This window comes from Amphibalanus amphitrite, unplaced genomic scaffold (assembly GCF_019059575.1).
Source record: "Amphibalanus amphitrite isolate SeventyFive unplaced genomic scaffold, NRLGWU_Aamphi_draft 000804F_arrow, whole genome shotgun sequence".
NCBI classification, from domain to species: Eukaryota; Metazoa; Arthropoda; class Thecostraca; order Balanomorpha; family Balanidae; genus Amphibalanus; species Amphibalanus amphitrite.
Genome location: NW_024882298.1, coordinates 177,835 through 191,417, shown reverse-complemented (window position 1 = coordinate 191,417; position 13,583 = coordinate 177,835). Strand labels below are relative to the sequence as shown.

The 13,583-nt window shown below is 51.2% G+C and overlaps 2 protein-coding genes across 6 annotated transcripts in view; both read left to right on the top strand.

The window, feature by feature from the left end:
- LOC122366404 (dynein axonemal heavy chain 12-like) overlaps positions 1 to 4,204 on the top strand; it is a 126,038-nt gene extending 121,834 nt beyond the window's left edge. For all 5 annotated transcript variants that reach the window (XM_043338634.1, XM_043338633.1, XM_043338635.1 and 2 more), the window contains 2 exons: positions 2,112 to 2,338; positions 3,421 to 4,204. In XM_043338634.1, the coding sequence (XP_043194569.1) occupies positions 2,112 to 2,338; positions 3,421 to 3,679 (486 nt within the window). In that variant the 3' untranslated portion in view covers positions 3,680 to 4,204. The remainder of the gene's footprint in view (positions 1 to 2,111; positions 2,339 to 3,420) is intronic.
- Positions 4,205 to 11,292: 7,088 nt separating this feature from the next.
- On the top strand, positions 11,293 to 13,277 carry LOC122366406 (acid-sensing ion channel 4-like). Its single transcript, XM_043338640.1, has 2 exons — positions 11,293 to 11,300; positions 11,996 to 13,277. Exons 1-2 carry the CDS (start codon positions 11,293 to 11,295, stop codon positions 13,275 to 13,277), a joined length of 1,290 nt encoding a protein of 429 aa, XP_043194575.1.
- The last annotated feature ends 306 nt before the right edge of the window (positions 13,278 to 13,583 follow it).

Sequence of the window (13,583 nt, the reverse complement as noted above, 5' to 3'; positions counted from 1 at the left end):
TTGGGCGTAGATCACGATGCTGCACCAGTTTTACGAACAGTGAATGAAAGGTATTATGTGATAACATATACAGTTATTGTGCATCCTCTTTTGACACGTTTTTGCTATAATAGGCGGATCCAGGCGTCCAAAAAGGGGGGTTATGTTTTACCTCCCAACATAGGTGCCCTGACACCGCCTATGCATGACCAATACAATTGTAGTCGTTCTCTCATAAGAAAATTGTAACATAACAAGACCATTACCACCCTTTTTAGAAACAGTACCAACAAAAACCTTATTTACTATACTTTTTGTGTACCCCCAATCTCAATGATCTGTATCCGCCTATGATTTTTGAAAATGCATATTTTTAGGATCCATGTGAATTCCTGGTTCATTCTCTATCGATCGGCAAAAGTTGCGTTAAGATTGGTTCAGAAACCTGGCCGTGATAAACAGTTTAAAATGTATCTGCAATTTGCCCGTTTTTACCCCCCTCTACCCCCCCCCCCTATTGACATTTTTTAATTCTTATTTTTTTTTAGAAATGTAGATCACGTTGAGCGAAATCGAATGCCGTTTGAATTTTGAAAATCGGCCCGTTAGATCTCGAGATATCAAGGAGGGTCGTAAACAGCCCCCCCCCCTGCCACTAATAGGGGGTAGCCAGGAGCCTGCCACTAATAGGGTTAAGGTCTGGATAAGCTCCTAGAAGTGTGGCATGCGAGATATTGAAAGAAAGTAAGCCGTCTGGATCCCGCTCACGAACGCTGCTTACCTTTTACCTAAGGCAATCGACGTCACCGCCTTATTCTCCGGGTCGGCTCTTAACCCGCGCCCTGCTGGGGGGGGGGTGTTTGAACACCCCCCCTTGTGGTTTTTCGCGAATATCTCAAAAACGGCGGCGCTCCGCGCCGCCGTTTTTGGTACACCTTATCATACATCAATTCTACACATGTTGTGAAAATTTCAGACCAAGGTCATTCAAGGTCAGGTCACCAGGTCACTTGAAGTGACCTCACCTCATAAAAAGTTTCAATGTCTGTCATAGCTACACCGAGTGGCCGATCGCTTTGAAACTTTCAGCGATTGCTAAGAGCAATAGCATGTACAAAATGTATATCTCAGAATTTTGATATCGATGACCTAAGGTCAGGTCAATTTTGCGACCTCCCCATTATAAGTCAATGGGAGAAAATTGAAATGCGCTTCTTTTGGACAAAAGACATTATAAACACTCCCAAACACCGAATTACAAGTGGTTTAGACACACTGAACATGAAAATGGTGTCCGTGACCCTTGTTTGTGCCCTGAGGTCATCTTAGGTCACGAATGGTATCTAGCAGTTTTTCGCAAATAACTTTTGATAGAGGCATGCTAGAGCGATGAAAACGCCTTATATGTGTTCAGCTCGACGATACGGATCGACTGATATGCAACATGACCCTTTCCGGTCAGGTCATGACCTTGACCTGAGGTCAAATTTTCAACTTGACCTTTCAAGGTCAAGTTATAGTTCATTCGATGCGTCTTGACGAGAGGAACACGATGCCGGTAAAAGTAAGCTCGTACAAGGCTTGGATCAAAAGTTATTGCAGAAAAACTGTTTTAAAAAAAATCGGCTATTTTTGCAGTTTTTGCCCCCTGCAGGCAAAACCGTTGACGTTAGGTCAAATCTGAGAGAATTACTCAGAAAGGGCGTTTATAGGGCTATCGGATGCACTTTTCCGCGGCGCTGTAGCTCTATTGGTTCCCGAGTTATGCGTTAGCTTCTTGGAAATTTTCGACATTCGACCTGGAAATCGGCGAAATTTTGCCTTCAATGACCTCTGGTGACCTGACCTTTGACCTGACCAAAAAATTGACCGAAGTGATTTCGTCATTATTTTTTACGCTCTTTCGAACGCCGCCTTCCGCGTATCGCTACGTGGCCCAGGAGCCGAGTTACAAGGGGGGGGTGTTCAAACACCCCCCCCCCCAGCAGGGCGTGGAAATCCAGGACCCCCAGCCGGGCGCGGGTTAAATGAACACCACGCTTGGGTGGCCAAAGCACGCCATTTGACGGCGTTCGATGTGGAGAGGCCGTCCCGCGCGCGCTGACCGGTGCGGCGCCGCCGCTGACCGACAGACCTGGTACGACCACGGCAAGCCGCGCATCTTCTGGCTGTCGGGCTTCTACTTTACGCACGCGTTCCTCACGGGCGCCATGCAGAACTTCGCCAGGAAGTACGTGCTGCCGATCGACCGTCTGACGTTCGACTTTGTCTACCTGGCCGCCGAGCCGGCCCAGACGCCCGACGACGGCGTGCTCATCAACGGCCTCTTCCTGGACGGCGCGCGCTGGGACTACGACACGTGAGTCGGGCCGGCAGGGACTACGAGACGTGAGTCGGGGCGGCAGGGACCACCGGGACTGCGACACCTGGGTCGGGGCGGCAGGGACCGCTGGGACTACGACACGTAAGTCGGGGGCGGCAGGGACCGCTGGGACTACGACACGTGAGTCGGGGCGGCAGGGACTACGACACGTGAGTCGGGGCGGCAGGGACCGCTGGGACTACGACACGTGAGTCGGGGCGGCAGGGACTACGACACGTGAGTCGGGGCGGCAGGGACTACGACACGTGAGTCGGGGCGGCTGGGACTACGACTCGTGAGTCGGGGCGGCAGGACCGCTGGGACTACGACACGTGGGTCGGGGCGGCAGGGACTACGACACGTGAGTCGGGGCGGCAGGGAGCGCTGGGACTACGACACGTGAGTCGGGGCGGCAGGGAGCGCTGGCCGGTTGGGACCACCGGGACTACGACACGTGAGTTGGGTGGGAGAAAAGGTGGTGGGACTGGTGGGAAGGTCAGGACCTACGGATGGAAGGGCGGGCGGGCGGCCCCGTGGCGCCGCGCCGGTCCCGCTGTCTATCTGGCTGGTGCGGGATGCCAGTTCGATGGCCCGTCTCCCGGTGGACGGCCGCCGGACCGCTGGGACGACCGGGTGGGACCGTCCCCATCGGACGGTGGCCGGTCCACCGGTCACCTGCCGTGCCATACAGGGACGGAGGTGGCCGCGGACCCCGTCCGGCCCGCCGCGGAATGATTGAGACGTCGGATCCCTGCCACTCTTCTGTTCAACAAATTCCTTCCACTTCACGGCGTTTGGCTTTATCACAACGCTCTTTCTGATTGTGCATCTATTTGGCTGTTACTCCAATCTAACATCGCTCCAAATGCAATGTAGCGCTTCTAACTAACATAATTGTTTCCTTGCTATATAGTAATTTCTTTAGTTATTGCTTTAAGCCGCTGCTTTGGCTGCGTGAGCCGTCGGCCTCGCCATACTAACACCTCTGCCTGTACGCTGAGTCTGTGGCACGAGCCGTCGGTCTCTCGCCATGCTAACACCTGTCCGTGGCTCTGCCCTGGCTCTGTGTGCGCGGGCAGCGGCGGCCTGGCCGAGCAGCTGCCCAAGGTGCTCTACTACCCGCTGCCGATCGTGTGGCTGAAGCCGGTGCAGAAGGACCAGCTGGAGGTGGGCGCGCGCTACCTGTCGCCGCTGTACAAGACGTCCGAGCGGCGCGGTACGCTCAGCACCACGGGCCACAGCACCAACTTCGTGCTGCCGTTCCTGCTGCCGACCGAGCGGCCGGCACAGCACTGGGTGAAGCGCGGCACGGCGCTCCTCTGTCAGCTCGACGACTGAGCCGTCCAGAGACAGGCGCCGACCGGCACAGCGCCGCAACGCAACGCGACTCGAACGCTGCACCCGAGAGACGACAGAACGGCAACTGGCCCGGCCCTACTGCAGTGTGACATATACCATACGATCATACTGTATATTACTGCAACATTCAACACTCCTTTTTATTTTGTAAAACAAATTATTGATATGCAAAACTAAGTAGCATTGAAATTAAAGGCGACGTGGGTCGTGCAATAGCTGATTGTCAACGTGCAAAATATTGTGCGTAACGACATCAATTTTTGTGATCTCAAGCAACTTAAGTTGCTAAATATCATCATTTAATTACAGATCGTCGTCTTTTTTGTTCGTTTGATGTCCAATGTCCATGGTGCCTTTGCTACACTCACCGTGTTTCTTTGAGACAGCGGTGCCTTTTGGCGAGCATTTACGTCTGTTATCATGTGGTCCTTGTGCAAATTTCACTTGTTGCCATCCTGCCATCGATATGTGATCATCGAATCTCCAATAAAATGTCATCTTTTCGCCGGTCCGTGTTTGTGCGGTGTGTGTGTGTACTGACTGCGGGCACCAGGACCGAGCTGATGGCCGGAGCCGCACGGAGGTGACTGGTCGTGTACGCACCACCGTGACAGCCGTCCCTCGGCGGCCTGACCTGGACGGGCGGGGCGGGGCGGCACTTCATGCGTGCTGACTTGTGCGTAGGGGAGAGTGGGGCAAAGCGGCCACCCTAACGCTTCTCACGATGCCAACGCTTGATTTTTAAACTTGGAAATATTCTTTCTATACCAATGTGATCCCTATTAACCCTCGCCCATGTAGGGGGGGGGGTTGTTGCAACCCCCCCCCCCCCCCCTGAGGTTTTTCTTAGCTACACGCCGAACCATTTCAGATAGCCTGCTCAAATTTTTAGTACCCTTTGGGGCATCCTTTGCGCAACTTTTGGTAAAAATTTTTTGTCAAGGTCATGTCAGGTCACGGAGTTATGACGTCATAAAGGGAACAACCTCCGGCCAGATTTACGCTAAATTGGAGATTGCTTTACATTGGTATAAATGCCGACTGACCTGACACACTGATGGATTGTTTTAGAATCATAACTGGCTGATTTGACATTGGCGCAATGTCCGTTGACCTTTTCAAGGTTACTTAAGGTCAAGGTCAGGTCAGTGACCTCGGTTGACCTGTAATAACTTCTTGCACTTGTATGCCTTTTCGGGATATTTTGATGCCCTGAATTCGAATTTGCTATCCATTTCAGGCATCGTCGGTTGTTTCTTGTAGTTCATTTTGGGTCAGGGTCAGGTCAGTGAGGTCACACGCCTGACGTGACCCAATGCACAAATGACCTTGCAAACTTCCGATGCTCCCAACGCATCATTTTTAGAGTTATGACATCGAAATACACACCAAACGATAGAGAATTGATCAAGGATCACGATAGTGAAGGTTTCAAGTCGATATCTCTTACCGTTTTGCCGCAATCGGCGCGGAAATCTGAAAAAGTTAGATTTTTCCGAAAATTTGACCTTTGACCGGTCATAAGTAGGTCAAGTGTTGACCTAGGACCAAAAATATACCACCAATCGCGAGATCTCGTTGAGAGCAATCCGTTGGTCTTTTCCGCTCAGCTCTACGACGCTCCGTTTTCAAACGCCAGGGGGGGTCGCACCAACCCCCCCCCCCCCCCTGCATGGGCGAAGGTGGCAAAACACCGTTTACGGGCGAGGGTTAAGTTGCCTTTTATTTCAACTGCGTTTTATTTCCAAGGGCGTTCGCATATGAAAGAGATTGACAAAACTTTAAACCTATGCATATTGGCCACTTTGCCCCATACCCTGGGGCAAAGCGGCCACCGGGGTCTTCTCCAGTCCCGATATGAGAAACAAAATAGTTGCCTCGTGTACGACTAGGGTATTTGATGGTGACAAAGTTAAGCGAGGATGGATGTTTGCTTTATCATCTTCCACCTGTAGGTAAACAATGAAAGGATTTTCATGAAAATTAACATTTAATTGCATTATTTGGTAACTCATGCAACTGAAAAGTGGCCAAGATGAATGCATGACGACACATTTGAATATAAATAATGGTTTTTATCCAGATGGAAGCAACTTATGGCCAATTGGGGGGTGGCCACTTTGCCCCGCGCATACCGTCCGAGACAAAAAATATTCCAGCTTAGCTATTAGTGGGGTAAAAAGCATTAAAATTGGTTCAATACATGTACGATAACCATGCAATGCATTGACAAGAACGCTTATAAAAATTCCAAACGGTTATGGAAAAACATAACATTTAAAAATTGTAAACATAGTTGGTAACCTGGAAAGAAATGCTTTTCCGTGTTTCACAGAACAATGGTGATGGGCCTGAAACCCCGGTCTGGCTCATTCGGACGACCGTGAAGAGAAGTATAATTGGAAACCATAAATTGGAACTGACGCCAGCTATATAGGGCTAAAACGATGGGTGCCCGCTTTGCCCCACTCTCCCCTACACTACGCTCACAGAATAGTCCCGGGGACCGTACTGACTTACTGTGGCCGATCCAAGCTGGAATGGCACCAAACGACGTTTGCGAAGAGACACGGTGAAGCTGCGGTCAAAAGTGAATGTTGCTATCTGGCATTTGCAAACCATCCGAACAAATATCCGACATCCGGCAAACCATTCGGCGTCGCTGGACGCCGCTAATAATTCCCACACCACTGAACGACATGCGGCCTAAAGCTATACTTGTGTCTTATTGCCCACTTTAACTGATGAATAAACTGCGTGAGGCGCACACAGTCGTTTCTCTATTTGTCGGTCGTCACGCGCGTTTGTCGTGCCCTGGTGGGCCGATCCTGGGCTGTCGTGTGCGGAGCAGCAGCAGCAGCTCGGTGAGTACCAGTGACGGCCGGCGGCAGTCGGTCGGCTGACCGGGCGGCAGGCGGTACCTGCGGACCGGGCGGCAGTCGGCTGACCAGCGGGCAGTCGGCATCGGCAGCTCCAGAGCCGACCGTCCCCTCACCGCCGGCCCGCCGATGGTGGTGTAAGTGCGCGGCGCCGGGTGGGAGCACGGAAGGCGCAGCTCCTGACTGGGATACCTACCCCAGGGAACCCGTGCCGCTCACTGACCAAATGTCTGGATCTTAAGCCTTTACTGACGTTTTCGGACTTCTGGATCCTGCTTGGTAAAGACGGTAGTTTTGTAAGCCGTAATTCTCATAGTTCAAATCGGTACGGTGGTGTGCATTATTTGGTCATCAATTGACGTACCACCGTCTGGCTACACCGGCTCTGTCAACTGCTAATCGTAAAACAGAAAAAATGTCATCACTTATGACGTGTTTTGGACTATTTGTAATTTGAGGTTCATTAATCGTGGGCTTAGGTCAAATGTTAATACCTCGTTTTTTTTGTAATTTTGTTCACTGTTACATAGAATGGTATTAGTTGAAATGCCTGGCAAATGCTGTTACTTGCGGTCATCGGCATGCACGGACTTCTACACCATTTTCGAACCAAGTTAAGACAAATGAAGCCCAATTTAAAACTGTTGATTTCTGAATTAAAACAATCGAAAAGTGGGTTAAAACACGTGACATTCAGCTTAAAACAACTGACACGCGAAATCGCGTGTTGGTCGTTTTAAGCTGAATGTCACGTGTTTTAACACACTTTTCGATTGTTTTAATTCAAAAATCAACAGTTTTAAATTAGGCGTCATTTGTCTTAACTTGGTTCGAAAATGGTGTAGAAGCAGGGGAAAATATCACGTGATAGCCGCCAACGTTGGCAGCGAGGGTCATGTCGGGTTGGGGCTGACGGTTGCCCCGTTCTTTCAGTAACTATCATCAATGAATCTGGGGGTTTGTTTATTCAAGCTGTGGTCACCGGTTCATCCAAGCTATCCGCTTATGCTGTATGTTTATTGGTTCCGAGGCACAGCGTGCGTCAGGCACTCGATACCAGTCATCTATGGGCATTGGGCAGGAGCACGAACTAGTAGCGGTGCATTGCGGCACAGCGTGCGTCAGGCGCTCAATAGCAGAGTCATCTATGGGCAGGAACACGAACTAGTAGCGGTGCGTTGCGGCACAGCGTGCGTCAGGCGCTCAATGCCAGAGTCATCTATGGGCAGGAGCACGAACTAGTAGCGGTGCATTGCGGCACAGCGTGCGTCAGGCGCTCAATGCCAGAGTCATCTATGGGCAGGAGCACGAACTAGTAGCAGTGCATTGCGGCACAGCGTGCGTCAGGCGCTCAATGCCAGAGTCATCTATGGGCAGGAGCACGAACTAGTAGCGGTGCATTGCGGCACAGCGTGCGTCAGGCGCTCAATGCCAGAGTCATCTATGGGCAGGAGCACGAACTAATGGTGGTGCATTGCGGCACAGCGTGCGTGAGGCGCCTGCAACCAGAGCCATCTATGGACAGGAGTGCGTAGTAATTAATGTACTGCGGCACAGCGTACCTCAGCCGCCTGCTACCAGAGCCGTTTATGGACAGGACAAATCCACGACAAATCGACAAATAAAAAATTTAATTTGCACCCTCATATTTTATTTTTCGTTGAAAACTGGTGTAAGGGGTTGTGATGGGCGGGGAAGCCAGCTGTGGCAAGGATTTTTTTCTTCGAGCAACGGTTTCCGAGATATAGCCTCTGGCAATTCCAGCAGGTCGCGCTGCAGCCCTATGTTTGGCGGCCTATAACTCAGAAACTATTGGTTTTCTACGATAAAACTTGATATGGTTCAACTCACAATCAGCCAACAAACATTTTGGCTATCTCGGATTTTCAATTTTTGAAAATTTTGATCACGTGACCTTTCGACCTATTTTTCGAGGAGTGACCTTGATATTTTCCCCACTGAAAGTTGCAATTTTGTCTGATGACGATTAAAGCCTTATCAATTGTCATTCATATGCGAAAATAAAAAAGTGGATATCGCCCTGCGTTGACCTCAGGTCAGGTCACTTTTATGACCTGTCCATTATTACGAGCGGGAGCGACAGCGAGATCTCGAGAATAAAGCAAGATAGCGACAAGCGGTAAACGGTGCAGGGTACAAATGGATAAGGTCTATAATTTTTACTGAGGTCATTTTCAGGTCAGGTCAAAGATGACGTCACAGGAGCAAAAAGGAAGTCAAAATTGCGGCACTACATATATATATATATAAAGTTTTTCTCGAATAACTTTCAAGGTATCCCAGCTAGGAACAAAGTAATAGCACCATCGTGATCCTCTCGCCGATCCGCATCGAAATGTATGTATGTTGACCTCGAAAGGTCGAAAGGTCAAAAGTTGACCTTAGGTCACGTGACGAGCGGGAGCGACAGCGAGATCTCGAGAATAAAGCAAGATATCGACAAGCGGTAAACGGTGCAGGGTACACACGGATAAGGTCTATAATTTTTATTCAGGTCATTTTCAGGTCAGGTCAAAGATGACGTCACAGGAGCGAAAAGGAAGTCAAAATTGCGGCATTACATATATGAAGTTTTTCTCGAATAACTTTCAAGGTATCCCAGCTGGGAGCAAACTAATAGCACCATCGTGATCCTCTCGTCGATCCGCATCGAAACATATGTATGTTGACCTCGAAAGGTCAAAAGGTCAAAAGTTGACCTTAGCTCACGTGACCTTAGGTCAACTTTTGACCTTTCGACCTTTCGAGGTCAACATACATATGTTTCGATGCGGATCGACGAGAGGATCACGATGGTGATATTAGTTTGTTCCTAGCTGGGATACCTTGAAAGTTATTCGAGAAAAACTTCATATATATGTAGTGCCGTAATTTTGACTTCCTTTTTGCTCCTGTGACGTCATCTTTGAGATGACCTGAAAATGACCTCAGTAAAAATTATAGACCTTATCCATTTGTACCCTGCACCGTTTACCGCTTGTCGCTATCTTGCTTTATTCTCGAGATCTCGCTGTCGCTCCCGCTCGTAATAATGGACAGGTCATAAAAATGACCTGACCTGAGGTCAACGCAGGGCGATATCCACTTTTTTATTTTCGCATATGCATGACAATTGATAAGGCTTTAATCGTCATCAGACAAAATTGCAACTTTCAGTGGGAAAATATCAAGGTCACTCTTCGAAAAATCGGTCAAAAGGTCACGTGATCAAAATTTTCAAAAATTGAAAATCCGAGATAGCCAAAATGTTTGTTGGTTGATTGTGAGTTGAACCATATGAAGTTTTTATCGTAGAAAACCAATAGTTTTTTAGTTATGGGCCGCCAAACATAGGGCTGCAGCGCGACATCCAGGAATTGCCCGAGGCTATATCTCGGAAACCGTTGTTCGAAGAAAAAAATCCTTGCCACAGCTGGATTCCCCGCCCATCACAACCCATTAGACCAATTTTAAGCAAAAAATAAAATATGAGGGTGCAGGGCACTTGTCGATTTGTCGTGGAACGCCCCAGGAGTGGGTAGTAGGTACACGGTTCGTCGGAAGGTCATCTCAGGCCCAAAAGAAACGATATATACCATTCGAAAGCTGACGGTGAGCTGAATCCAAAAATGTTATTTTTATCAAAATCGATCGATGGCCTTTTTTGAAAATTGCGTTTTTGTGAAAACTTTATAATTTCTTATTCAACGGGCTGTCCCAGACATTCTTGAAAACATAAACACGTATTTTTGAGTTCCAGTGAAAGCTGAACGCCAAAGAACAATATTTAGCGAAGCAATATTTCCAAACATATGCGTCTCCCACAGCCGACAATAAGGCGCAATCACACAGCTCAGTGTCACGATGGACCAAAGTCGGCCACACAGAAGCGTGAAATGACACTTATCGACTCGCAGACCCGACGCTTTCGGCCCGCCTGACCGGCCACGGCAAGGAGGTTCGGCTGTCGTTCTACTAAACGGGCGTCATATTTGTTACTTGTTAGTTTAACGATTCAAGTCGGTACTTGAGTTTTTCAGGATACATGAGCAGAAGATTCATTGCTCTGTCATCTTCACATCATGCATTTACCTATTTGCATTTGTTCATGTCTACTTTGCTCAATAAAGCTTGATATCATGCTCATATAAGAAAAATTGGCCGCGCTGAAATGTCAGAGGTTGCACCCAGTTGCACCGGCCTCAGCTCGGGTAGAGTGGGGATAGCGCCCGGTGGGGTAGGGAAACCTTTGACCGGTCGCACGGCCGAGCAGCTGTCACCAGTACAGCCTCTGACAGTGAAACTCCGCTCACTATAACCCTGCTAGCGGGGTAATTTGGCCGCTTTGCTGACCTTTTTAAAATGTCAAAATTTAAGTACCTATAGGTAAGTAGTTACTCTAATGTTTTTTTGTTTATTGTACGGACAAGTAAAATGAATGCGACACCTGCCAGCGTTGATAGAGTGCAGAAATGTGTCGATTCCGATATACAACGCTTTCTACAAAAAGTGGCCAAATTAACCCCATTCTACCGTAATTAATGTATTGCGGCACAGCGTGCGTCAGGCGCCAGCCATGAGTCATTTACGTTATGACATGAGCAGCCAGGGACTCAGGAGATGCACTAATTACTATATGCATTGCAACGCTACGTGTAGATAACAAGTGTAAAACAAGCGCAAAATTGCCCGTGTAATATGTGAAGGCATAAAATGACCTGGTAAAGGTAAGCATGCTGTTTTCCAGAATTAACTTCTCGGCCGGAGGGAGTTGATGCACCCCCCCCCCCCAGATTTTTTTTAGAATAGTGTAAAAATGGCGCCGCTAAATTTGACATCATCTGGGGCAACCTGTTGACACCGTTCCCGCAAATTTCAGGTCAGGTCACCAGGTCTGAGGAAACGAGAACCGGTACAAGGTTAGGGTAAAATTTGACCATTTAGCGGCAACGGAAGGAGAGAGAGGGTTTTTCGTTTATAGCGGAGTGCCGTGGCACGTAGCGCCACCAAATTTCAGACAACTTCGAGGTCATAAGAGGTCAAATTTTGTGGATTACCGACTGGTCGCTGAGGTCATATCCGACGCCGTATCTCGTGATCTGAGAGAGCTAGGAGGTCGCAGAAAAAAAGATAGATCATTGAAGGATTCTCTGAAGTATAGCTAACGATACGAACTGAGGTCAGCTGTTTGGCCTACAACGGTAAAGCATAGTGAAAATAGCCGGTTTTCCTAATAACATCTTTATCTTGTAACTAACTGCGTTGACTGTTGAGGATTTGAAACATTGCCACAAGTTTACCATCACCGCATGCCTATAAATAAAACGCGTCACAATATTTACAATTGACATGTTATTGAACAGTACGGCTGGCGCGGCTGGCTGGGTCTGTTGTGTGACGGTGCGGCGTGTTGCAGGGTCCGGATCTGGCCGGGGCCGCAGGCGGCGCCGCCGGCCGCCAGCCACGGCTGCACGGTCAGCGTGCCCGGCATCAGTGTGCTGCTCGACCGGCGCGCCCACGGTCTGCGGCGCGCGCTCTGGGCGCTCGTGCTGGGCGCCGCGCTGGTCATCTTCGTGCTGGAGCTGCTGCTGAGCGTGCAGCGGCTGCTTGAGGCCGACGTCACCCGCAGCTGGTCGCACTCGTCGGCCGACCAGCTCGAGTTTCCTGCCGTGACCGTGTGCGCCTTGGGAGGTCTGAAGCCGAGCGCCGTGGCGCGTTGGACGCGCGACAACACCACGCAGGCCGACTGGTTCTTCCACGGGCTGGAGCTGCTCCGCTGGCAGAGCACCGACCTGGAGCGGTTCCTGGACGAGGCCTCCTACAGCTGGGAGGAGCAGGTGGTGCGGTGCACGCTGGCCGGCCAGCCGTGCGCCGCCGCCGGCCGCGTCTCGCACCCGTTCTCGCAGATGCTGGGTCAGTGTCACACGCTGACGGCCGGCGGGCCGGTGCCGCGCGCACACATGCTGCCCCAGCTGCGACTGCAGCTGGCCGAGACGGACCGGGCGGCCCGGGCGGCCGGCCACTCGGGCTGGCTGGTGGCGCTCCACCCGGCGCACGTGCGCTGGTCGGACACGGCCGCCGTGCTCGGGGTCGCCTCCGTACTGGTCGTGCCGCCGCAGGTCATCAGCCAATTCACCGTCAAACGCACGCGGCTGAGGCGCCTGAGCAGCGAGCAGGCGCCGTGCGACGCGCACACCTCGGCGGCCGACGTGCTCGACTGCCACGACGCGTGCCAGTGGTCGGAGGCCGGCGGCGACGCGTGCCGGCTCCGCTGGCTGGCGCACCAGCCGGCCGACACGGCGGCCTGCACCTCGTACGAGCAGTTCCTGGCGGCCACCAGCCACCGGCGCCTGTTCCTGAACATCAGCGGCTCGTCGGAGACGGCGATGCTGCACGCCGTGGCCGAGTGCTCGCGGTGCCGGCCGAGCTGCGCGGCCGACATGTACGTCGTGCAGAGCCGAGACCGGCTGCAGCTGTCCGCCGCCGGCACGGTCAGCGGCCAGGGCGTCAACGCCGAGGTGCTCATCCAGCTGCTGGCCGAGCTGGAGGACGTCGTGGAGAAGTACGACTACACGTTCAACACGCTGATCTCGGACATCGGCGGCATCGCGGGCCTGCTGCTGGGCGCCTCTGTGCTGACGCTGGTGGAGCTGCTCGACGGACTGGCGTCGGCTCGGTGCCGCTGCCGCCGCGACTGACGCGGCCCGTGCTATACCGACCGACGCCTCGGCACCTCATCCCTGGCTGCTTCTTGCTGGTGCCAGTAGCAACGTCCTGAGCCACCTGGATCACTGGAGAAGTACCACTCTACTGAGGCCCGTCCAAATCCGACATCTTGCCACACTTAACGGCGAGAAGACGATGGCGTGATTGGGCATGCTCTGCAGCACGTTTTTTCCAGTGGCTAGTGCACTGGTTCGAGATCTGATTGGCGGCGAGTGGTTCCTACCTAAATATTATGTGCTTATAACGTTCATGAGATCGGCTGTACGTGGAGAACTTTA